Here is a 27,295-nt window from a genome sequence, read left to right on the forward strand (position 1 = left end):
TGGCAAGATCACGACAGTATAAAGCAGCAGAATCGACTTAGGAGATGACAGCAATGATACCCAGCAAACACTTTGACTGCTAATCTCTTCAACAAGGCGATGAAAGATCCAAACAAGAAGGAAAAGTTGTCAGAATACAGACGTGTGGAATTCATTAAGAGGTTAGAAGAGAAGATTTATTGGAGAGAAGATGGCAAAATAAACATGAAACTAAACTAGAATGAACAGGAGATGGGAGAGAACAATACGGAGAAGCTTGGGACTGAAATAGTTACAACCACTACATGAGATTAAAATGACATTCATCTGTTGCTTCAGACCAAAGCAGGTGAAATACACATAAGTAGCTCAGCCTACTGACTAAGTCTGTGTGACAGAGGTAAAAAAAGGTCAGATGTTTTGTTAGTTGTAAGCCTTCAACAAAAGGGGGCACCTGGCTTCAACCCAGTCAGGTTTATTGTAGGCTATAACACATAAAAAGAAATACACAGAAAGATCACTCAGCTTAGTCAGTGCACAGCAGCACCAATGGTTATGCCCTGTGTGATGAATTAAAATAAAAATCCATATTTACCAAGTAGTGAATCAATCAATGTCCTTTAAACCAGTTCCCAGGCTGGAAACAAGGATGATTGTTTTCATATGCCCAGACAGCCAGTATTTAGATTTGAGTGAGCACAGTGCAAAGAAGACATGTAGACTAAATGCTGTGGTGTAATGCTGGCACATCACTATACTAAATTTAGACTCTGTGAACATGTGTACCTGTGTGGATGACCTTTTTCCTGTATGCCCACACACAGACTCTTGAGTGTGCAGCAGTCCAGTCTCACAGCAACAATGGCCATTTGTGTCATTGGAACTAGACATGGATGTGTGGGTGGACGGTCGCAGAAAGGGTACAATACTCCATATCACAAGGTCCGGCTCTCCAGCCAAAACAAACACACGGTGATTGATTGCTTCCTAGTTTCAGGCTAGCACTAAGCAGCAAATGGCACACACTGAACTGCAGACAATGGACGACTAAGTGGCAGGCAATGAATTCTCTTCCTGAGTGAAAAAATATACAAAAAAACAACAACATTTTCTGTGATCTGCATGTTTTTATTTTCTTGACAGGTAGGTCACCATATGCTCCAGCTAACTTTAGTAATACTCAAACTCCAACTGCAAGTACAGAAGCTACAGATTAAAAAATGATTAAACAGCTGACTCAGGATTTTGTTGCTCAAAGACACCCTTATGCAAGTCTGGAGCAATTCACTCTACTGTCCAGTATCGTCAACGTGCTCACTGCAATGATAGTACTATATCACATGTGAAAAGAACAATCAATGCAGGCTGTTTCAGAACATCTAAAGCAGAGGTAAAGATGTTCTTGATAAAAGTCATACTTGACTGTGCTGAAATTTCCAAGGAGCTTGAAGCAGCGCATCTCCAAAACTTCTGTAAACTTTAGAAGTCTGCTTGTGTGTGAAGGAACATCTGTTGATTTGAAAGATGCAGGCTTGCGGGAGCATTGCCAAGCAATGCCTCTTATCAGCCTCTCAGCACAGGGGAGTGCAGAGCAAATCTGTACATGGCTTCACGTCTGCAGATAGATACCTCAGATTACCCCTTGTATTGAAAGAAAAAAAGGGAAGGGAGTCTGGGAAAGATAGATGGACAGACAGCGCGAGAAAGTGCCACAGAGCGAAAAGGTAAGACCTGGAGAGCTGCATAGCTGGAGAATGAGTAGATAAAAACATAGAGTGGCTGTAGTTTATTATGTGAGAAGTAAAGGAGAAAGGACATGGGCAATGAGCAAACAAAAGAGAAACAGGCTTGAAGGTTATGCAGGTAGGGAAACAGGGAATAAATAATGAAATAAAAGACATGAGGGCTGAGTCCTTATCAAACCTGGCCTGGTACACTCAAGACAGAGAAGATAAGACAAGTGTACACATCTTCAAATGCTCAGTTTTCACAAGTCTATAGTAGTGATTTAGCTGAAGGAAATGGTGTCCAGAGGCCAAAGGTGAAAGGGTTTAAACGGCCTCTATTCAGCAGCATTGCAAACTCATCATTACTGCACTATTGATTTAGCTGTTCTTGTGTTTAGGCATTCATTGTCGCTGATGATGAGTAGCACCTTGTTGACAGCTGCATGAAACATCAAGAAGCTCAAGGCATGCCCCTGGACTCACCCCCAGGTTCCAGCTGTTGAGACGAGCCTCCAGGTCACTGTCATCGGGAGACGCTTTCGACTTCAGCCCCCCATCCACCTGAGGACAAAAAAAACGAGGAGAGAAAGTGTGCATAAACTTGACAAAGAGATTTGAAATTAAGGAGGACTGGTGTTATAAATTAGAGAAGGGAATTTAAATGGATTCTTTGATTGGCAGTTTGGCCTGAGGACACAAACAGCAGACAGTGATGGAGGCTTTCATTGTGACACAGAATGACTCTTCCCTTGGCAAAAACAAAAGGGGTCTTTAAATGCTTACAGACATACAGCACACCCACACGTGTTCTCCTCCAATGCTAACAGCACTCTGCACCCTCGTTATCTCCATCTCTCCACCCTTCACTCCTTCACCCTCCTTCCTCTCACACACAACGCTCCAGATGTTTGGCAGTTCCAAATTACTCCCATCACACAGTAAATTCTACAAAAGAGGGGCATATGCAGCCACACTGGCCGTCACTCTTGCTTTCCCCCAGCCTTTTGTGACGAGAGGCCTCCGGATTCATTTCATTCAGTGCTTCATGGGGTTCTGTTGATACAAGATCAGTTTACTCAAGTTGAGGTTGGGCAGCAAGGTTTGAAAAATGGGAAATATCAAATAAAGTTAAAAGAGCGATAGGGAAAGGAGAGATGTGTTGAATTTGATTAGGATCTGCTGGAGTGTGGACCTTGGGTGTACCTCGGCGGAACTGCACTGACAGAGAAATCGCTGAATAGAATATCTCAGGATTAAATGCCACTTCTGATTAAAAAGGCATTAAGGTCCCAGAGCCTCACCCTCGAACAAACAGAGCAAACGTTTCATTTCAATATCTAGGAATGCAGAGTATGCGGGTCACTGGCTGTTCAAAGTGGTGTGTTGCAGTCTCTGTATCGCAGAGGGAATTCAACAGATTGCATTAAACAGTGATAAGTATGTATGAGAGGCCTCAAATGGATTGGGCCATAGATGGAAGTTATGCTACTGAATTGCACACTGAGTTGTACTAAGAAAACATGCAGTATGTTTAGGATGGTGGTGTGACAATAAAGCCCGAAAGGCCATAAAACATATTTCTCATGATCAATGAGATGATACATGAACTGAACCTGCAAAGGTTTCTTAAGAGGCCCCACGATTATTCCCTTTACAAAGCCACATTGAACAAAGGATGAGCGTCGCTTGTGCTCATTGACCACTAGATCTCCATGTCCTTTTTTATGTTGAAGGGACAAAAAGGACGCAGCAACTGATAATTTGGCAGCTGACTTTATGTTACTCTCAGCTGATCACAACCAAATGGTTGTGATGTTTCAGTTTTTCGCCATACACTCATGAATTCAAGGAATTCATCCATCTTAATGGAGAACTTAGTTTATAAAATTCCACACTGGTCCACATCAAAAATAGCCGAAACACTCAGGCTACTGTTAGTACTGCCACAAGACGGCTTGTTGTTTTTATTTCAATGCGTCATCACGCTTATCTTCGGATCTATTAATCTGAAATGCTTTTTTGTTGAAACTCAAGACAAGCGTACTGAAGACGTCCAGCATCATAGTTAATGATGTCAAATACTAACCGTCCTGGCTTCACGTCGGGGAAGCTGTTTGCTTGGACTAGAAGACATGGGTTGTGATGGGGTCCTTTCCTCATACAGCCTCCTCCTGGAAGTGAGAGAAAAATGAACTCATGGTTACCGACAGTATGTCTCTGGAGTGTCTCCATGTGATGCTGCACAGGGAGCCCACCTCACAGGCACAGATCCACATCTGGCCTTGGTTGCATGTGTTATGGCCTGTATTTCATCACATCTGAACGATAAACTTTTCTGCCATATATCGGTTTGTTTCATCCACAGGACAACAGTCAATGATTTATTTCATTATATCAGTCAAGATTTGAACAAGAAGCTGAAAGGAGAAAATGCAGAAACTCACAGACACACAAACAATTATTCTCACTCCAGCTCATTATTTAACTTAATAAAAGTACGGTGGTGCGTTACTAATGGCTCTATTATATTAATTGAATGAAGATTCCACAGAAGAAGGGAAGATGTACGACTAGAATTAAAGAGAAAAAAAATCTCTGTCTAACAAAAGTCAGTTTTACATTCTTAGCCTTTGACCCAATTCATTATCACATTATCTCCGGAGTGATTTTTAAGCATTCCTGGTATTGCGAAATGTGAACCTCATTTGTCAGAGGTGGTGTTATCTCCTGAATAATGAAAAGTAAGCATATCTGTGGAGGCAAAGCCACCTTTGTAAACTGTATCTCTTCAAATCTTCAAACGAAGGAAAGTCGCACACAATAGCAACTCAGTATTCATTCTTCTTGCAACTCTGTTGACAGAGTAAATATTAGCCAAGTTTATAGGTATTAGTAAGTATTTCACAACAGTGACTGAAGAATAAAAGACTCGTTCAATTGTTTCTGAAATGTCCACATCTTTATAGAATTATAATGGACAGTTGGCTGCAACGGCTCTATGTAGTGTTTGAAGACTCTGAAACTGCACGGACATTAAATGTGTTGCTTGGAGCAACATTTTAATAGAGGATAATATTTTAACTTAACTTAGAGCGAAAGCTTTACAAAGTGTTGCCCACAGCTGGTCTAGTTCTTTGTTTTGTACAGCTAAGTAGCTAAAAGTTGTTTCTGCTGCAGTTGATATTAATATCCCTGTGTTAATTCATGTGTGTGTGTGTGTGTGTGTGTGTGTGTGTGTGTGTGTGTGCGCGCGTGTGTGTGTGTGTTCCCCGAATCATTTTGTTGTCATTTACTTTCTGCATATTGTTTTTACCTTTAAGTACTTGTGACCATGTGATTTTTGGTGGATAGCATTGGCAAACAATTATTTCTGAGAATGCAAATGGACATAAAATCTGATAGTCTATCTGTAATTGAATTCTTATTCACAATGAATTATTTAATCTATAAAATGTAAGTAAATTTTCATTATAATTTCTCAGAGCCCAAAGCAATATCTTCAAATTGCTTATTCAGATCCACCAAAAGCTGCTGATTCATTATATAAGAAATGCAGCATAACATAGGAAGGTGTAAATGCCAAAAGAAATGATGTTTTTCTTCATGAAAATGAATGAAAGGATTAGTCTTTAACTAAAATAGTCGGCAAGTAAACAATTTAATAAACATATTGATATTGATACTAGGGGCTCAGAGTAGAGTCGCTGCTCCTTTGCGTGGAAATGAGTAAGTTGAGGTGGTTTGGGCATCTTCTGTGGATGCCTCCTGGACGCCTCCCTAGTGAGGTGTTTCTGGCACATCCAGCTGGGAGGAGACCTCGGGGCAGACCCAGGACCAGGTGGAGGGATTATATCTCAACACTGGCCTGGGAACGCCTTGGGATCCCCCAGTCAGAGCTGGTGGATGTGGCCGGGGAAAGGGAAGTTTTGGGCTCCCTGTTGAAGCTGCTGCCCCCGCGACCCGACTACGGATAAGCGGTGGAAGATGGATGGATGGATGGATGGATATTGATACTAATTGACTGCCCATGGCAGCTATTCCATGCCTGTACAATTTATGTCATGGAGGGGTATACAGTAATGAGTATTTTCATAATGATCTTAGATATACCATGTGCTGCTGATGCACTTATTTCACCGCAGCAACAATCAGCTACAATGGCAAGGCAACAAACAGCAGCAGAGGCATAGAGGCACAGAGTAGCTCAGAAGAAGGAAAGACCATTTAGAACTACAGGCGCATCACGTTCATATGTTCACAAATTTATATTTGGTTCTGGATCAGACATTTTAAATAAAACCCTGGAGACTTTAACCACTGTCTCTATCTCAATCAATACACACACACACACACACACACACACACACACACACACACACACACACACACACACACACACACACACACACACACACACACACACACACACACACACACCTGTATGCTCAAACACATGCTGCCATGAAGCTTGGATAAAGGGGCCAAGCTTGTGCCTTTGAGTGGATGAGGATAATTGAATCAGATGTGTCTGGAGTCTGAGAAGCTACAGCTTGGCTGATTAAAGCAGCGTGCCACCCGTACCCCCGCCTAACCTCCAGGTGCAGAGTCTTTGGGTCTGGGTCTCACTACCAGGCACCCTTAGGAAAGCAGTCTGACTTGGGACAAAAACACAATTCGGCTCCCATATACCAGCCTGCCATAACAGAATACCACCTGGAGGCAAAATCACTGGAAACACTCACGCCGCCTGATGTCTGTCATACACACGCTTTGTTGGTATGATAGACGTGAGGTGAGATGCAATTCTTTTATTGCTGCAACTTATTGAGAAAAACGTTTTTACATGAAAAGCACACAGATCAGGGGAAGAAATCAGAGAAAGGGGAAATAGGACATTATAGAGAGGCAAAGTTTGAGTGTAGTCACAAACTAGAATCAAACCAGAGCAAACCTGACAACAGTTGTGCTGATTATTGTTAAATTGTCAGTCCTAACTTTCACTCCTATACCTCTATTATTATGTCTACCATGAGCATAACGTGATATGTAGGCTAATCACTACAGCTGATCTCTTGATCTTTGTTGACTGCACTTTTTTTTTAACCAATAATTCTTTCTGAGTTGTATTATAAACAAAACAGTAGCTCCACCTTGTGACCAAAAGGGGAATAGCATTGATATGGTGGCTCATAATGAGGAATTTGCTCAGAGCATTTCAAACTAAATCAGTCAGATGATGCAACTGTTCATTTGTTCAACAATACACACAAGAACACACACATGCACACGTACATGCACACATACATGCACACGTACATGCACACAAACACACACACACACACACACACACACACACACACGGATCGTAACAGTAAAAGAGAAGTTTTCATTTCAAAATATTCCCAGGTTTGCCTGAAATTTCATTGAACCCAACAGTTTCACATGCCAAAGGAAGCTCTGACCATCACCTGACTAATGGCAAATGAGACAGAGATCAAACATCTTCACATCAAAAGCAGGGGGCCATTTAATCTTCCATTTAATCATAGCTAAATAAGAAAGACACACAAAAGGACTCTCAGACAAGCTAATTTTCTCCATCAGGATGTGAGTGTGTGATCTGAGCTTTTGTCATGGACTTATCCAAGTCAGACGTTGTGTTACTCTGTGGTCTACTCCCTGCAAAGCCTCTTAATATACTGTTTTGAATCACTTGCACTTAAAGCCACAGCAAATTATGCTGCAGCTTAAAAGCATCATCTCCCTTATGCAAAAATGCAAAGACCTTACAGACATGGGGAGTGCTAAATTAGCATATTATAATTATTATATACCCTTGCAAAAGAATACAAAATTGTACGGTTCACATTTCTTTAAATTTTTGAATGTTTTAAATGATATTGTTACAGTAATGCACCCCGCGGTGCACTGGCATCGTGCCCGGAGTGTCCCCCGCCTCACGCCCTATGCCGCCGAGATAGGCTCTGGACCCCATGACCCGCTGCGGCGGATATAGCGGTGGTAATCTGAAGATGACTGATTGACAATAATGCACCTTTAAAAACAACTCTTCGAATTACATTATATATTGCGGCGGCAGTGGCTCAGCGGTAGAGCAGATGTTTTGAAAACAGATCGCCCAGCCATCGGTGGATCAATTCCCGCTCCCGACAGAACATCTCCAGAGTGTGAGCTGACAGTGGGAGGTGTCAGCTCACCTCCCAGCCACTGCCGAGGCGCCCTTGAGCAAGGCGCTGTCACCCCTACAAGCTGCTTTATTGGGGCACACTCCAGGAAGTTGCTGCCCGTCACTCTGCCTCCCAATGTACAGCTTGATGTTGTGTGTTGTTGTGTATGTACTAACTGCATGCTTACAGGCCCCCTTGTGTGCTGTGGTTGTTTCAGGGGCCTGTACATACTGACTGTGAAAAACTAACACAAAAAAAAAAAAGTACACCCGAGTGACAAATGTAATTTCTCCCAGGGGATCAATAAAGTATACCTTCTTCTTCTATATAATATCAGACAATCTGCTTTGACTGTCTTTACTTGTTCATGGTCATAACTAACCCTGAGCAATCAGCGCCCAAACTGCGAAACGAAAAAGTTCACACATGGTTGTGCATACATACATACAGTTGTTGTGATCAGGTTGCACTTCTCTTTGTATTTAAATTCACTGCTGTTTCAGGTATTTAGGTGAGAACAGCATAATGAACTACTGATGCTTATTTTCTGTTTCTCTCCTCTCTGGTGGGAAGACCACAGGTTCTACAAGTGGGACAACGTAAAGAGGAGAATGAAAGAAAGATGGGTAGAGAATGCAAGAAGGTAGTCCTCCTCTCATGCTTTTTGAAGTGCATCTCTTTGAAAAATCAGAATGGACGGCTCATGCAGAATGATGTAAGAACTTGGCAATGTCTTTGGCTTTTCACATTATGTTGCTGAGCAAATACGATCACCCTTCAGTCATGAAAGCTCTGAATATCCATCTTTGCAGTCAAGCTCAGTGTTTCTAGCCTGATTAAAAGAAACATCAAACAGAATGCTGTGATAAATATCTAATGTGCATCTGACCCAAAGATTTGTTAATCAGTCAGTTAATCATGGAAGTTCAATCACAAGCTGGAATAAGAGGAGTGATTCAGTTTTTAATAAACTACATTTGTGGAAAAACCTAACACCATTTTAAATTAGCTATTTATGAGAGTGAGAAATTAGACATTTATCCAAAGTGGGATTCTCAGGACTTTTCTCTGCCATCCTGATAAGCAACTGAGGGTTTTTTAAGGGATTAAGGAGAGGACGCTATCTAACTATCCATCTCTCTTTTTATCGATTAGCATTTATTTTTAACAAAACAACCACAGAATACGACAATGAATGACAAAATGAAGACACTTGGACCAGTGGATCAAAGACTGGATTAAGGAATCTTATTATTGGTTTGCACATATTCAGTTGATCTCTCATTTTTCAGTAGTCTGTTATTTCTGGCTATCTTTACGGTAGCTATTACCTTTTTTATGTTACTGCATGTTTGACACACTTCTAATTGCTCTGCTCAGTTAAGAATCCACTGGTCTCTTTCAATTTCTGATACTTGTGACGGTAGATTGATATGATTTGATGTCCAACCTCCATGGCTGCACGAGAATGTCATACAAACACACGTATTTCATCTAATTCAATCTAACACAAATTACTCTGATTGGATAAAGTCAAATGTACTTTTATGGGGTAGTATTAATCATAATTGACAGGAATTAAATGCACTGGCTGAAATTGTACTTTATACACATTTTGCAGTAACAACATAACAGTACCTATGATGAGCAGCAGTAGGTGTGGAAGATTTTATGTCCTTCAGCAGATCAGCTACCAAACTGTCATCGGTATAGCCACACAGCTCTCCGGTCACCCAGTCAGGTAAACCTGGATTACTGTGCTTTCCAGACTGACATGTCAGAGGCTCATCAAAGTAGATGGACTAGACAGGAAAGGAAATAAAACATTCAATGAAGCTTTGGTGAATTTATTGATCAGACTATTTTTTTTTGTATTTATTAAAGAGCTACAATAGTAATACATTTCAGATGTAATTTATTATGTTCTAAACTTTCAGTATGTTGCCACTAAAATGGTTCTTAGTTTATAGATGACTATTATTGCATTTTTGAATCTATTTGAATGAGACCACAGAAATTGGTAGACCGTGTTACTCAATGGCAAAAAAGCAACATTTATGATTTTATAAAGTAGTCATCTTGCCATGTACGTAGGGAGCGTCTTGAGGCTGCCAGGCTCCGGTTTGCTGGTAAAAGGTGACTCCAGTGTCCCCCTTTTAAGCATTACAAGGAGAAGACGGGCATAAATGTTGCGGTTCTTCCGGCCTGTCAGACCTGAGCCACAGGAGGCTGGATCACACAACTTCTTTATCCACGAAGCACAGCGCTGTCGCTCTGGAGCAGATTGAAAAGACAGAGGAAAAATTATGATTCAACTGATTACATATATTAATGTATAGTCCGGTACAACTAAAAATAAAGTTAGCGATGTTTAGCCATTACAATTGAATACAAATTAAATTACATCTCACCTGTCTTGCTGGGATGTTTAAGGACATATGGCTTCATGTCCAGTAAACAATGGTCAAACTCAAAATCCAGCCGGTCGCTTGAGTCCACGGTTGTGCTCATGGTGATCTACGAATAAATAATAGTTAGCGCTCAGTTAACTATCGTGTTTTTAGCTAATTAACGCTACATGGAATGTGTGAACCTTATCTGTGTATTCGCACAAGTTCCTATAATGTAGGTTGTTACTGCTGCATAGCGCAGTTATGCAGCAGTAACAACCAGCGAGAGTTAGCAGTCATGACAAACTAGCTAACAGAGAGTCTGAAGGACTGACACCGGAGGGAGGTCGAGGCTCTAACTACAACTCATCCGTCAAACATGTGCTGCTAATGTTTCCTAAAAAATTTTTTTCTTTTGGAAACAGAAAAAAACGAACAGTGACATTGTTAAAAACTAGAAATTGCGACTTACTTTGACGACCAACACCGCCGCTCAAAATAATTCAAAACTTCCGCGTCCCCGTCGACGCTACATCCGTTTTCACAGGCTCGCGTCTCGTCGTCATAGAAACTGCATCTTTAGTTTGCCTCTGATTTTAAGATATTAAATCAACATATGAGGTATTAATGGTTTAGTTTGATTTAAGAGAACTGTTTTAACCAAGAGAACATGAATCAGGAATGTAGAAATAATTTACTCGCGGTTTTTAGAGAAGCGTCGCTAAATAATTTAAACCACAAGATGGCGCAAAACATCCTCTTTTAGGGGGATAAATTCAAAGGTTTGGTTTGGCTCCTTTAAAAACCCACCAGTGAAATACAGTATGTAAATCCTCAATATTGAACTAGAACTAGAGAACTCTGAACAAACTCCATATACCACCTTGGAAAAACTATGTTTTAATGTGCGCTGATAATTGAAGGAAAATATTCCCACAGCATGTGAAGGCACAATTTATCGACGTCACTTTGAAAAAGAAGCGCTCACAGCTGAGGGGAGGTGTGCCGTCTGTCAGCAGCACGCTGGTACCAACAGCATCATTTGTCAGGAGCTGCGAGGAAACCAGCATCTCAGATCGGTCCGGAAAACACGAAGTGTTGGCCGTGTCGTTTGTTTTGTTTTTATCCATTATGGCTGACCATCTTTTACATTATAATGACTCAGCTGGGGTTGGGAACCGATTCGCCCGCAAAGGTGCTTTGCGGCAGAAAAACGTGCATGAAGTGAAAAACCACAAATTTACTGCGAGGTTTTTCAAGCAGCCAACATTTTGCAGCCATTGCACGGACTTCATATGGTAAGCTTTTTTTTCTTTCCTTTTTAAGCAGCTTTTCACAAACTTCCGATGGAAAAATGTTCTTACGAATGAGTTATTCAGCAGAAATGTTTTTGTTTTTTAAATTTTGATCGAAGTTGCAAGTGCTTTGCCCCTCAGAAACTACCTTTTCACATAATGCAACTTATAACTTAGACCAACGACGTGCAGGTTCTGTCTGTACTGAGCGACTTTTTTTCTCCAAAGAGATTTAAAGAAAAAAAATCCTTGTGTAACACTTTTCTAACAGCTTTTTTTCCTCTTGCAGGGGATTTGGGAAACAAGGATTTCAGTGTCAAGGTAAATTTTAGGTTTTTTTGCCAGTAATAGACCAACAACAAGTTTGTTTCAACTGCAGAAGCCTAACCCACCAGCTTTAGATGCATTCAGATCCTATAGTTGAACACCTCCCAATAAAGAAAACACTTACCATTACATCTGCATAAGGTTATTCAGGTCTTATTCACAACAGCTGAACTAAAACCATTACAAGTAGGTTATGTCTTGATAATTCACCATATTATGCTCAGAATAAAAAAGACTTACACAAAAGACTGCAAATTATAAGTTTTATTTTCAGGAAATATTCTGCAAGCAAAAAAGCAGAGGTTAGTATTTTGTCATTGTGATATGTAAACGTTAGCAAGTGAAACATTTACCTGTACTTTGTCAGTTGTGTTCTTCAACACTAATCTGAAAGACCATTAATGATCAGGCATAGTTTTTGTTAAGGTCATTGTTCAAAGCATTATAATAGACTTTTGGCATCCTTACCTCTGCGGGACCTCAGGTTGCTGTGGCCCACGACCCTGAATGCTCTGTGACCTTACAGACATTAGACGGGGAAATTCTGGAGAGTTTGGTGACTTGAGAGATCTGTGTCGCTGGTAGCCATTTCTGGACTGAAGATTATGTCTTGGAGGTGCGGGTGGAATGATTGGTTCACTCACTTGCTGTGAAACTTTAACTTCATGAGTGCCGATTGGGCTTTGTGGGCGAAGAGAGACCTTATCACTTGATTTAAAGTTACTCTGGTCAGAGTGGATGCTTCCAATCCTAGAGGAATCAACTTGATGGTCCTTTGTATTAGTTGGGTAGCTGGACAATGAGGATTCGTCCTCTGAAGTATAGTCAGTTAAAGATCGGTCACCCTCATATGCTCCGGAAGTGGTTCCATAATGTGACGACTGTATATTCCCAGAGGGATATTGAAAAACATCCTCATAAACAAGATGGGGAATGTCATCAGTTCTATTGTAGTTAGGGTTATAGTCAACAGCACCATATCCACTACCCTCTGGCTCTAGCACCTTGGAGTTGGTGAAGAAGTCCTAGTAGGCATCATCATGGTTTCCCAAGCCAAAGTCTCTTACACTGTTAACATGTCCCTCTACCTCAGGCTGGGATTTGTCACGCAGGTTTTGTTGAGAATTGAACCCACCTGGCTGCTGAACAACTTTAGGATCAATGTAGCTCATGTCTACAGGGACAGACGAGGTCATCCCTTCGTCTGCATCACCATCCATGTTGGGCAAGACAGACGCGTGTGGATATCCATAACCTGTAAAGTTAACAGCTGAAACACTTGATATATGGGCTAATATGGCAAGTAAGAGAGTCATTACCTTTCATTGTCGGCAAACCAGCACTGCCATTAAAAAGGAAGAGACTAATCCAGAAAGCCCTGCAAGAAACCAATAAAAAGGATTGATTAGGACTGTTTAAGCAATACAGTCCTCAAATATTCATAACATGAAAAAAAAAACTCACTGCAAGAGGAGTTCAAGAGCCATGGTTATTAGCAGGAAATGGCTCCCTGTACACCCCAGATGCTGTAGGTTGAGACAAGCAACTCACTGGGACACGCTAGACTTGAGCAGACTTATTACAAACCCTTTGTGTCTTCAGGGCTAAACGAACGGCATTAGCAACAGATGCTTACAGAGCAATCACTGGACAAATTATTCACAAGTGTGGCAGCTGGACAACAATGTCCATCGTTTTAGACGGGGAAAGGGATCCCTAAACACGGTCAGTGTGTGCTTACACCATTACACAATCAGATTTTGTTTCCTTGTGGAATTGCCGATCACCTCACCATGAATTCTTGAACATTGTACCTGAAAATAAAAAGTGATTTTTATATTTATATATTTTGTTTGTACATATGCATACATGAATGCCTTGAAATCAACGCCTCGTTGCCACCGTCTTTGCCAGTGTAATATTTCTCTCCAGAAACATGATACTGAGCCAGATGAATGAAGAGAAAGGGAAAAGAAAGGGCAAGGTGGGAGAGTTGTCAAAATGAATGCAGCTGGAAGAGTAGTAATGATTACTCAAGTCTGATTAAGGCTAGTTCACAATTTAGGTGCTATGGCACAGGTAAAAAAACAACAATAAATGAGTTAATATTGAATGGAGACAATTAAGTTCATGGAAATGTTTTGAAATATTTATAATGTCGAATTAAATGCATGAAATATGCTGTGGTTGAGGCCCCACTGCTGTGTTTGCATATGTGCAAGTCTATATTACACATAGCACAGGGACTCTGTCTCCACTCACATTGTAAGATCAGTGCGCTTGAGTCTGAAGATTGAGCTGCCAGTCAAAAAAAACAGTTTGATCAGCAGTGTCAGGAGGCCTCAGACTGCAGAGCTGTTTGGCATTTTGAAAGTGGTGAACTTATGCAACGAGGCGAAGACGAGAAACGTCCCACCAATATGTTTGTGTGGCTATCATTCAGTTGCTCAGATCATGATATGTAAATGATGCTTCACAGAATGATAAAATACCATAGTATGGTTGTAGGGTATATCCTCTGAATGTATAGTGTGTTACTCTCAGGTCTGAATGAAAAGATGAGGATGCTGACTGTAATACCATGGTGATAAACTCTCAACAGACTCATTATTGCTCCCACTTATCTTTGTACCAACATTACTTTCATATGTGTGTCCTCGTGTCTTTAAGTGTCACTTTGCAGAAAGGAGCTGCAGTGAAATTGTCTATATTCAGTCAACTGAGAAAATCCCTACAGATATACTGTATATGCATTCATTTTTTATCCAAATATTAAACACCAGTTGTACACAGACACAACTCTTTTTTTATGTGCATTGATGACATTAATGGAATGTTACTTCTTAAATTTCTAAATGACAATATGTTTTAGAGTTTTACAATTTCACATTAATATTTATGCATTTGTGAAGGGGCAGAATTGTTGCACTGGCTGACGACAGACTGGCTGCTAAAGATTTTTGGAAGTGGGCAGGAAGATGCATGTTCTTGGATGTGGACATTGCTTTTTCTTGCAGTGTGTCTGAGCAATGTGCTGCTCATTTGAACAACCATAGCGAGATGGTCCCTGGAGGACTTGATGTGCTGATCTAGCTTTGATTTGGAGGGATGTATTATTCCTTTTAAGTGTTGACAACATTATCGAGACTTTGGATAGTATATTGTTTTTCCACGAGTTTCTAAAACAAACATTAGAGAGATTTTTGGCTCAAGTATTTATCACTGTAAATCATGGCATACAAATTTGTCTGACTGCAAACCTAGCCTATTGTAAATCTGAAGAATTCCTCTTCTCAACTACTTCTCGAAGGCAGGAATGTTATAATGAAATATCCAAACATCTTTATTATTGACGGCCATCGTGATGTAGTCCATGAATAAAACCTAAAATGATTTATGTGTGAGGTACAGCTCCCCAGAAGGACATTCAGCTTCTTATAGCCATTAGACGTGTGATCAAGTGTGACTCCTGTGACCATTCATCTTTATTCATTTATCTGCATGGCTGATATCAAGTTATGGTTTCTAAGGTGTGGGCAGACTAAGCGATCCCTTGTGCTTCCTGTGTGCATCAAAAAGCCAGATAGAAGCTTTTTCATTTAATACTCTTGTGATTACCCACCTCCACCACACAACCATGAGCAGCAGAGTGTAGTGCTACGTCGGTGTAGATGTCTTTATTACCTCAGAATCTCTGTGTGGGTAGAGGACAGAGCTCCTGCTGTTCATAGGTTAGTGACTGCATGGGCTATATTTTTATTATGAAAAGTAACACCGGTAATGTCCGGTTCTCTACACTTCTGGATATAGGAAGTATGTGGCATAATTACAGATTAATGAATAAATCATGTAATAACAAAGATCTACATAATGCTTTTTTGCTCATTAGCCTTACATATACTGTTATTTTTGTGGAATAACAAGCAAGTTTCCACTGTAACCTACTTTATATCTCCGTCTATAAGATGCCGCTGAACCTCAGAGTGGCTAAAAGACATTATGTAGAATACTGTACATGAATTGTATAAATCACTGTGGAGTGCCTTGGATTATGTTTTTAATGTCTGGTTTTCTTGTTGACTGTGATGCAGTTGAAGTGAAGAATGTGCAACAAGAGGACATGGGGTCATATGGACATGCTGGACATGCTGTTATATACCGTACTGTATACGCTCTAAATTCAATTACAAGCTCCATTTAGACATCACCATGGAGCCATTTTCTTGGTCTTGGTTGTGTTTTTAAAAAAAAAAAAAAGAATCTTATATGCTGAAGAAAAAAAACGGAACATTTATATTCAAATGTAAATTCTCGACATAAACATCCAGTGAAAGAATTTTATTTATCATACCATGCAATCCATTTTAACTTTTTAAAGAGAGAATCTTTATTTGTCATTCATATTGTACGATGAAATGTTGATGTTAGAATGGAGAGTTAGCTGTGAGCCACTGCAACTTGAGCGCTTCACCACAATGGGCAAACAACCTAATGTTCCAAAGATACATGGTTGTCATAATACATTTCAAGCATTAATGGCTTTAACATTTTGAAATGAGATTTTAAAAAATTCTATTAATCCAAGTGTCTTTCAGTAGTAAACCATCTTTTTTGGATACCAAGGCTGTACATCAAAAATTTGGACTCACTGTCATTTAATGGTTTCCATTTAATGTTTTTTAATCATATATTTATTTCTTATTTACATTGTGGCCTAACACTGACGCTGCTTTGTGTATATATACTATAAATTCTTCAAAGTAGATACAACTTTGTTTTTTTAAGGGTGATGGAAGGCCATTACTAGCCCACCTCTGAGGCGTGAGAGGACGTAGTGACATCGCTGAATCGACGTCTTTATATGAACAACAGTCAGGATTTAGACATAATGACAAGGTGGATGTGTCATGTTTTGACACTGCGTGATGTCATCAGATGACATTATGCCACAGTTGGTTTGTTCGTGGTCAGTAAACACAGCTGGTGGATAGAATGGTCTTCTTTGGTATTTATTTCTCTATCTAAAAAGCATCTCAGTATTGTCAGTATGTTGGACACTCTCCCTTTAGCCATCCTTTTCTACCCTTTGAAACTGACTGATCGAAACTCTGAGGAAATTAATTTGCCACCTGGAGGGTTGAGAACAAATCACTGAAGGAGAGAACTAAATGGTGGATAGAGGCAAGAGGTGGTGGCAGGGATGCTTAGAAGAAGAAGACAAAAATTGAAGTGAAAGTGGCATCTACATATTATGGTTTCTTTCTACAAAGTTTTGGCAAAGATGAAGCAAACACTGCGACTACTCAGGGCAGATGAAAGAAAGCAGAATGAAAACAGTGGTGAATAGTATGTGTAGGAGATGACTGACTAAACAATGTCCATGTTCCATCTGCGTAGAAATCAGTCATGTCTGCTGAAGTTACCTTTGCTGGTAACAGACCTCTACTATAAAAATTTGAAGAAAGCGACATGATCACAAATGTCGTTTGGTGTCAGTGGAAATTAAATCAAATTCAGCTCATTGGAGGATCTTGGGCTAAGACAGAAGTTAAGTGGATGAAAAGTCTAGATGACTTTTTCCATTTTCTTCAGGACCGTGAGATGGAGCCTGTATTTTTGCCAATATCATAAAAATTAATAACCGGATAAAAATAAAAAATAACCAGGAATATGCATCTCATGATGTTCCACCACTCTGTATAATTGGATCCAGATAATAATCTGCATCTGAGAGATTAAAATGTTTGTTACGTGGAAGGGGCCAATATCTCTCAGGTCAAAGTAGAGTTATCACAGAAGGATTAGAGACATAGTACTATTAATAATATGGATTATTTACGTCAGTGAGAGTTAAGAAGTCATATCTAGATTAAAAACAGATCCAGATTCATTATTATGGAAAATCAGAGGAAAATAAGTCCAAATACAAGGAGTCAGTTTTCAGGATGAAGGAATACATTTATCAGGAGGCAGATCTGACCAAACTTCTGTCATCATTGGTGACATCACCGTAGTGCGTACTGTGCCCTGGGTACACTGACAAAGCAATTGATCATCTCCTTGCTGAGATGTCCTGCAATGCACGCATTGTGCACACTCACAACCTTGGCCATTTCTTCTTTCAGACAGAAAGTGCCGCCAGAGTCCTTCCATGCTGAAGTGTTTTCAAATCATTCATGTTGTGATGGCCTGGCATTGGATGAGGGATCCTCTGTCTGAGCATTGTCTCGTTGCGTTTGGATCAGATTGACTTAAACTTCAAGTAATTTTTTTAACACATGGTGTTAGTGAAACCTGTCAGCTGTCAACTTGTTAGCATATTATCACTTTTTAAACTGAACTGAGCATGTTGTGGAACAGCAGCTTATTTTTTGTAGTAACAAAGCTCCACTAGCATGTCTGCTGTTATCTGAATGTAAATCCTAGAGTGACTCTTGACTCTTTATGTCTGTTATTTTGTCTCCTATCTCCAGAGCAAAATACTTGGCTCTTCTACTGAGTTCACTAGAACAGGTACTATGGTGCAAACTTTTTTTTTTTTCACTTAAAATAGCTTCCTTTCACTAAAAATAGCCACCTGTTTTGGCTGAAAGACTTAAAACAGTCAGAATGAACTCCATCTGTAAAGTTGATGGCCCCATTTCTAAAGAATGAGTTCAATCCTCACACTTGCTCCGTGATGTGATATGCAGATTCAGGTAGTAATTCTCTTAAGGTTTAGTGAACCCTTCATGTTGCTGCAATGTATTTACTTTATTGTATGACATAGTGTTATTAGAGAACTATTGATTAACAATTTTAATTTTAGTGAAAGTCAGGACAGCTTTCGTTTCTGTTGTGTGACAATGGGCACATACCGTATGTACTCGCACACATAGAGAAATGAAGTTTACGTTATTCACATTGAAAAACCCTCAAAGTTCACACATCATATTGGTGTTGGATGAGCAGGATGAGGATAAGAGAAAACTAGAGCAGAGTCATGCTGTTTTAGAAATATAAACAATCAAACACCTCCATCCAATCGCACTTGATTGGATGTGTTGGCGGGGCATGGACAGATGTGGAGGTTTCATACACTTGATCATGAGTGGTTATATGCAACAGTTAAGAGAGAGTTTGAAATAAAAAAAAAACTCCAAAAAATATTTTTCATGCGTCAATAAGTTGAGGTCAGGACGAACCAGATCTCTCAAATGGCTCAAATATGGCAGCTTGATCAGAGGCCTTATGGGGATAATAAAGAGTATATCATCTCTCTTTCTGTATTCACCCAGCCCCATCAAAAGGTTTTTTTTCCATTGAAGAGAAGGCTACATTGTAGAAGCAGGGGGGAAACACCTGATCCTGGCACCCTAAGGCTGATATTCACCAGAAATCTAACTATAATGCGTGGATTTCTGTGTCTCGCGTACTACAGGTCACCTTTGCTCTTGGGCACTAGTTATATTTTTATTAATGTAACAACAAGAAACCTGCAACCAGCAACACCAGAGACCAAGCTGCATTGTGAGCAAATGAGATCCAGAATAATCATAAAATAAGGAAGATTCAAAGGGGACTTTCTTTACTGTGTTGACTGCATTGCAATCATTTTGGATGGAAGCTGGAGCTGAAATGACTGTGTTGCCATGAGTATTCCCACTCATGGTTCACATACTTATACATATACATACAAACACACACATACCGTGTATACAGTGTGTGTGTGTATATATATATATATATATATATATATATATATATATATATATACTGATTCATTCATTCATTCATCGTCAAATACCTGCTTCATCCACTGTTGCGGGTCATGGGGTGTTGGAGGCTATCACAGCTGACTGGGGGTGTGAAGCAGTTTACACTCCGGGTGTGACAGCAGTGCACCACAGAGCCACACGTAAACAGACAACCCCACACACTCACACCCACGGGCAATTTTGGCATCATCAATTTACCTAAGCTGCATGTTTTTGAAGGTGGGAGGTAGCCTGAGAGCCCGGAGAGAACCCACGCAGACATGGGCAGAACACGGTGGCATGGCGCTACCTGCTGTGCAACCGTGTTGTCTGCAGTACTATACCATCAGCAGTTTTTGCAAAATAAACTTCTTTGGCCAAACTGCATATTCTCCTTTGATTCACTGTGTTAGTGTTGATGATAACGTACAGAATAAAATAGACCAGAAAGTAATTTTTCTCAGTTTGCAGTTGTTGGTTTGTTCGCTTTTTGCAGGTACTGTACTTTCATTTTCTTGGGCTGTATTGACAGGGCTGATTAATCCTGTAGTGTCATGAAGAGTAAAAATAAATTCATACCAGGAAAAAATATACAATGATGTATTAGGAAGTTTGAAAGTCTGACGCACCCATCTTGCCTCCAGTATCTTACACTGGTGCATGTAGATGTGGTGGTGGTCGGAGAGGTTATTGGCGCAACTTGGCAGCCATGTCTCCACCAGTCTGCCGGAGGGCAGCTGTAATTTACTACCACTGATGTCACTTCAATTTTAGTACGTTATATATTGATACAGAGTTATTTATTCTCAGTTCCCTCATAAATGTTTATTTCACCTGAAATAATTTCAGAAGAGATGTCCATATTCAATGCAGTTCTGCATTCTTCTATTCGCTTCCATGGTGATATCCACTGGCAATGAACTGATAATGATGAGATCTTTGTCACGCACACAGATGAGGGCGTTGAGTGTAGGTTGCACCTCGACTCTTTGGGACATTTGTTACCCCCGTGGGCAGAATTGTGCGCGTGCCGGTCAGCATGACGAGGGCTGACACATGTCTCCGATGAGACCATCGCTGGACCCTAATGGCAGCGTAGGTGTTGAGCCAATCTTTTACTCTGCTCAGAGTAAGTGGACCTCATTAACTAATCAAGGAGCAGAAGTGTGGGGGTGCTGGAACATGTGAACAAGAGCTTTGCAACTCCTCTGGAGTGTCAAACAATAAACATCTTGCTCAACGGCAGGCTTCTGCTCTCCAGTGGGGATCTAAAGGGTCCTCCTGCTCTTGCTTGCTAAGTAGGCCTGGATATGTTTCATCATCTTCAGTTAATTAAATGCTCCTTTGGTAAATTAATCAAACAGATATAAGCCTTGATGTTCCATTAGTGATGTTTTAATGATTAATCTCCAACTTGATATGTAGGTGTTCTTGACTATTTATTCTGCATCATTTGTTGCAAATGTTATCAGAATTTGAGAATCCAGTCATTTAATTTTCATTTTAATTGTACCAGCGTTTTAACTCATAATCCCAATCGAATGTCAAGGTGAAGTTTTTTCATGTTTTTTCATATTAAATCACTGACAATAGCAGTAGCTGACAATAAATGGTACTAAATTATATATCTTAACCAATCTGAGATGTAGTTTACATGTTAAAAACAAGAGTGCTGCTAGATAATTATTGTAACATATTTTGATGTTTGTGCAGCAGCAGCAGCCGATGGTTTTCTCAATAAACTATAAATGTTTCTGGGTTCTGAAATACCCAAATAGATTGACATAAAATCACGCTTCAGTCAGTTTTACTTCTACGTTTATTTTGGATATGTTTTCAAAGCTACCACACTTGATATTGTATATAATACAGCTTCTTTAGATGCACGTAAATAAGTGTTACTTACTGCCATTAATGCATTGAAGAGGGGGATGTAGACATAGGTTCCATATTGTTTTTAGATAACTTTCTGGGCATAATAACTGTACGTATTCCATGTACTTGAGAAAAGCCTTTTAATATTATGGGAATTTTGAATTGTTCTGAATTTATTTTGATTCTGAAAATGCTCTCATATATGCAGTTAAGGAGAATAACAATTAACAGGCAACAGTAATAGCTTCTCTCTGTCTTTCTTCAGTGGGGGTACCTGAGTATCTCATGGTTGTTGAATATGGAGAAATAGTTTGGAACATTCTTTCAATGATTTTAAACTATCTCCCAGCTGAACAGCATTAATTACACCATGAGTGGAAGCTTAGCTGTCCTGGATAATTATGTGTAATTTTGCCTCTACATGTCTTTGCTCCACTCTGTGTTCCTTTTTTACTATCGGATTATCTGTCTTACTTCACTTAACAAGACTGTAGTGACAAAGTGAGCCATTTCTATTTTGTTATTATGCTGAAAGCTCTTTTTGGCACTTTTGTAAGAAGTTCTTTTTCATCTGATGATTTGTAGTACCCGTAGTCCAAAATAAACTCCAATTAATCTATTGTAAATTTGAGTGCCAAGAAATATCAACTTTTGCTTTCTTCGTCTGAATTGGTTGCTTGTCAGAATGACTTGTGGGACTTTAATAGCCCATGTGCAAAAACCTTTTTGATCCATATTCCAATTAATGCTGGTAAAGACACAAAGTTGTCCCTTGCGTAATTGTGAGGGGATTGCAACAGTCTGGGCGCCAGACAAAGAACTCTCATTTAGAACTCACTCACTGTAAAGAGGTGATGAGGGGGAGGAGAGAGGACTGGGATGACTGTAGTGGGAAACACTGAGGACAAGAGATGGTTTAGTAGACATATACTGTCTACTGCTTATACTGTAATGTAAGTCACTGAATGCTGTGAATGTAATTGTTGTGTTTTGTAGAAACGTTTTGGAAGACAGCTGAGTGCATCATACTAAACAACAGCTTTTCATGTGAAGTGGCGGATAAGACAGTGTTCAGTTAGCATTAGAGGGAACTCAGTATGTGTCACTCATCATCAGGAAAGAGAAAGCAAATGCTAAAGCTGATGCTGAAGTAAAACTATAAGCAGCAATTAACTACACGCTCTTTGATGGAGGTACATAATTATCTCAATCAAGTAGGTTATGTTTTTCGCCCCTGCCTGTGTGTTTGCTTATGTCTTGTCGGTAAATGTGTGTTTGTGTGTAGGGTAAGCTTGACAGATTTCCATGAAACGTGGTGTAAGGATGAGGAATTGATGAAGAAAAGAACATATTAAATCCAGATAAAGGAGCAGATGTCAGATATCTCCACACTTTCATTGTTTCAATATTTTCCTTTTTGAAGAAAATCTACAGAATTATTTCCCATAACATTGCAGTGAAAGTGAACACAGGTCAGGCAATAATCAATCCATAGATTGATGATGATATCTATCCATGGATAGATCCATAGATCCGATTTAACTGATACTGGTTTTCTTACTGGTATTCATACTGTAGTTACAAACTATACTCAACTATACCGCTGAGATAATGTGTGAAAAGTAGCACTTTTAATGCAAATATTTTGATTGAATGAACAATGACAAAGGTGTGTGTGTGTCGCAAACAAAAAATGTCCAGAGAAAAACTGGACAAATGACAGAAGAGCTTACCCAGTGTGTTGGGCTCAGCGATTAGCCACTCTCAGCATTCTCCAGCACAAACATGAGGTTGAACGTGGGGTTAATGTAGTGCAATTTCCCACTCCAGCCAAAATATCCCACAGACTCCACTCAGCCTCATGCAGTAGTGTGGACAGTGAAAGGCTGCTCCATTCTGTGTCGCATGCTGCCTTTTTCTAAAAACAGCCTAGTTCTCTCAAGCAAAACTAAAAATATATTAAAATAAAATATTCAATTTCACGAGCCGGTTGTTTCAGTTAGATGTTGTGGCAGCATCATATTTGTTCAGAAAAGCAATGACGAACCAGTGTGTCGTGGAGGTAATGGTAATAAATTGAAAGTAAATTGTAATATTATTAAGGACCTGGTGACAACATTTTGTTAAATGTATTTACTCAAAGTTACACTTATGAAACAAACTGGCAATGGGGCATTGCTATTTTTGCTTTTATTTCAGTGTTTTATTTAACATGTGCAAACATACTGCCCCACACAACACACACATTCTGTAGCTTCCCAACACCTTCACCTTGATAAACTGAAATCCTTCTCACCCACCAAATGTGCACCTTGTTGCTTCCTACCAAGTCATTATCGACAGTAGCATAAGTTCTCTACGTCTTGTTCCTCATCTTGGCCGTGGCTGCTATGAACTCTTGCCAGATATTACGATAATTGTGTGCCAAGGTTACCATGGTAACAGTGCTTGTCCTGTACTTCTCCTGTAATGTGCCAAATATCCACCAATGACCGCCAGGCAAATGGTTCCTTTTAATTTAAAAAAAAAAAAAAGCAACACAATTATTTCCAAGTAATCCTTCAATGTGAGGTGATGTGAGTGTAAATGATGAGTTATTCCAGAAAACTCCAATCCCAGCAGCACTCAGCGATTCCACCTTGTAGCCCGAAATCAGGGAGGAGACCATTTCTTAACCAAATTACGTCAGACTCTTCCCCTTTTCCCAGCCCAGCAGTGATCACTACGGGTGCAATATTTTCATTTTAACAGACTGTCTGAGCAGATCATGTCACTCTGTTTTGCTTGCATAACATAATGTCATCTGGTGACATTCAGAAAGGGTCTTTTTTTGAAGGCTTGGCAACATCACTCATCTCAGAGTGGGTAGTTAATTGTCAGGGAGCTGCCAGTGTCTTCTTGCTGAGATACAATTCGGTGTAATCAGATGACACACGCTGTTCCCTCATAATCTATTTTCCATACAAACAAAGGCAAAAGAGCAGTTAGAGAGGGCTTAGAGGGAGAAATCAGTGAAGATTCTACAAAGATATACGTCATGCCATCCTTCTAAAAATATACGTGCCTTCTGTTATGTGTGCTGTGTGTGTAAACAACAGAAGAGAAGTGACAGGAGTGGTCACAGCACCGTGATTTAATCTGCGTGGTTACCAAAAATGATACCCTAGAGGAGACAGGAGACTTCTGATGAGGTGCCCTGAATGGCTGGAGTATCGCCACAAACATGCTGACGACTTTCCACCATGCTGCTCTGCATCTGTCACCTTATGACTCTCTCATCCAAGAATAGTGTCGGTACATTATTATTTATTTTGGATAAATTCTTTTGCACTGATGTTCAACAGTCTTGGTCTTGGAATATTTGACCCACTCATTGACGTAGTTGTGAGCACACAGTGGAAAATGTGTTTTCCAGTGAGAACAATTTCTTAGCTTTGATTTACAGGAGTGATGGCAGAATATTTAACACTCATTAATAATGGATGGTGCACCAGTCATTTATAAAAGTGAGTCCAGTCAGCATAAACCATTATTATCCATTATTATCCATTATCCATTATTATCTACCTTAACTGTCTGCAGTAGTGGAAGGTCCTGATATGTTTTAATGTTACTCAAGGTGAGTGCATCAGTGACAAACCTTGCCTGTCTGTACACTTTACCCCAGGGGTATTTAGAACAGGAGTGATCACCTGTACGCACTCCACTCATTCCAGCTGTGCTCAATAAATTCTGCAGTGATTACACCCACTGCTATTTTTGGAATGGTTTAAGTCAAATATATCAGTCTTGACCCACATAAAGTAAGCAGTGTGAACTCTCGGGTGGGTTTTGAGCACACAGTGCATGTGTCCATGTGTGTGTGTGTGTGTGTGTGTGTGTGTGTGTGTAATATGTATTTGACAGTCCAATGGCATAAAGCATTTTTGGTACTCTTTTCTAGGATCTCAACAGTGTCAATCATTGACGTCATTCTAAACCAATAATCATTACATACTGCCCTAATATTCAGTACTAATTAATGCTGAAATAAATCTACTTGTTTTCAGCCTTAAGTTAAAAAAATATACACGAAAAAACCAAAGTAATACTGGCTGTCAGCTAAATACTGCCACAGTTTTGTCAACAAAGTCAGAACACGAAGGATGAGAAGATCCAAGGTAACTCAGACCCTTAATGGAGGAAAAACAGGGATTGTGTGCCTAAGATGGACATCTTGGACTTTTCCAGCCACTGAGTAATATTTTCGCTATTTCTGTACAAGGACAAAGATGCAGGGAGGCAAGGAGAGTGAGGGGGGAGGTAAAGGGTTAGTGAATGTGTGTGGCAAGTTTGTGAAGCATGTGTTCATTCTTCCTGCTCCTGTGGTGCTGTGTGTCTGTTTGAATGTCTGCTTGTGTCTGTGTGTGTGTGTGTGTGTGTGTGTGTGTGTGTGTGTGTGTGTGTGTGTGTGTGTGTGTGTGTGTGTGTGTGTGTGTGTGTGTGTGTGTCCCCGTCGAGGGTCATCTGATGAGAAACTGCAGCTCTTAGTCATCCTCAGACTTTGTTTCCTTCTTACCTGACCATCCATATGTTTACATGTTACCATTGGAAACAGATGACCTGCTCTGACTTACTGCTAACCTCCAACTGAACAGGTACAGGAGGCCTGAATGCGGAGCAGATAAGCTGTAGGAATGATGCTGCCTTACAAAAGAAGGTAGAGATCAATACATCCAACAAAATGTGCTCATTTGCTTTTTTCTCTGGTCAAATAATGGATAATTAATAATGGAATATAAACTGTCTCAGTTTGTGTTGCTGCTCTGCTATGCTGGGGTGTGGCAGGAGGATAGGCCGAACTTTTGGGCGGAGTCTTGTCTCCTGGACCTGATCAGGCTGATTAGCCTGAGGCTTTGTAAGCCTGACTCTCTTTTGGATCTGCGCCAGATTGTTTTGTACCCTGCCTGCAGATCTGTGATCTGCATTTGGGTCCAAACCCTGCCTGTCGTGACAATAAACTAAAACATTTGAGCAGAACTCCTCAAGAAATTGACATCGATGTGAATGTGCTAGTGGTTGGTTTGAAAGGAGAGGACAGGCCGTTTACTTCCAGTCACTAACTGAAGGTGTCTCCTCGTCATTCCCAGCCTCCTTGCTCCGCTTGGAGCAAACATAGCAACAAGCACCACAGGGGACCTGTTTTCTTTTTTTGGTGTATGTAAGGTCGAGTGGAAGGAATTCATGTTTTGATCTGTGTTTATTGTCTTTGAGGTCCCACTGGAGAAATTATAAGAGAAACCGTTCTCAGATTGTGTGCTGCTTGATGGTAGAATGTTAGCGTGACAAACAAGCATGGAAACTGAAGACTTCAATTTTTTAACGTCAAATGTCTTCGACTGAACGGCTTCTCACACTAACATTTAGAAGTTGAATTGTGGGGAAAGCCAGACCATAAATAAAAATATGTTTTCACGTGGCATTTAATATAAAAGTCTTAAAGTATACAAATGCCTAATTTTTAATTCAGGCAGCACTGAACTCTCTTGATGGTGGCATCTCATTACGATCACTTTACCTTATTTGCCATTCTGTGACAAGAGTTGGGAAACGTGATGCATTTGCAGAATGGTGAAGGACTGTCCAGCAGATCTCCCTGCTTCTTCAGTATTCAAGCCAGAGGTAAGAAATGCTAATGCCGAAAGAAGGCCATTCAATTGTTATGTGCCCCTATGCATCATGGGGACTGTGAAAGAGAAGGTTAGGCTCAGCGTATTGATGTGGATCTTGCTGACATTT

The 27,295-nt window shown here is 40.1% G+C and overlaps 2 protein-coding genes across 5 annotated transcripts in view; one reads left to right on the forward strand and one right to left on the reverse strand.

Annotated features, from left to right (window-relative positions):
• The window catches only part of cep112 (centrosomal protein 112), a 91,128-nt gene extending 80,312 nt beyond the window's left edge, over positions 1 to 10,816 (reverse strand). For all 3 annotated transcript variants that reach the window (XM_068337778.1, XM_068337777.1, XM_068337776.1), the window contains exons 1-6: positions 10,757 to 10,816; positions 10,306 to 10,411; positions 9,978 to 10,168; positions 9,533 to 9,696; positions 3,793 to 3,877; positions 2,190 to 2,267 (exon numbers count right to left, since the gene is read on the reverse strand). In XM_068337778.1, the coding sequence (XP_068193879.1) occupies positions 2,190 to 2,267; positions 3,793 to 3,877; positions 9,533 to 9,696; positions 9,978 to 10,168; positions 10,306 to 10,405 (618 nt within the window). In that variant the 5' untranslated portion in view covers positions 10,406 to 10,411; positions 10,757 to 10,816. The remainder of the gene's footprint in view (positions 1 to 2,189; positions 2,268 to 3,792; positions 3,878 to 9,532; positions 9,697 to 9,977; positions 10,169 to 10,305; positions 10,412 to 10,756) is intronic.
• A 532-nt stretch (positions 10,817 to 11,348) lies between these two features.
• prkcab (protein kinase C, alpha, b) overlaps positions 11,349 to 27,295 on the forward strand; it is an 85,965-nt gene continuing 70,018 nt past the window's right edge. Inside the window, exons 1-2 of one of the 2 annotated variants that reach the window (XM_068337348.1) lie at positions 11,349 to 11,582; positions 11,869 to 11,900. In XM_068337348.1, the coding sequence (XP_068193449.1) occupies positions 11,416 to 11,582; positions 11,869 to 11,900 (199 nt within the window). In that variant the 5' untranslated portion in view covers positions 11,349 to 11,415. Of the gene's footprint in view, positions 11,583 to 11,868; positions 11,901 to 26,112; positions 26,217 to 27,295 lie in introns of those variants that run through there. The other variant, XM_068337349.1, reaches the window with a different exon arrangement.

The sequence above is a fragment of the Antennarius striatus genome, chromosome 16 (assembly GCF_040054535.1).
Source record: "Antennarius striatus isolate MH-2024 chromosome 16, ASM4005453v1, whole genome shotgun sequence".
Taxonomy (NCBI): Eukaryota; Metazoa; Chordata; class Actinopteri; order Lophiiformes; family Antennariidae; genus Antennarius; species Antennarius striatus.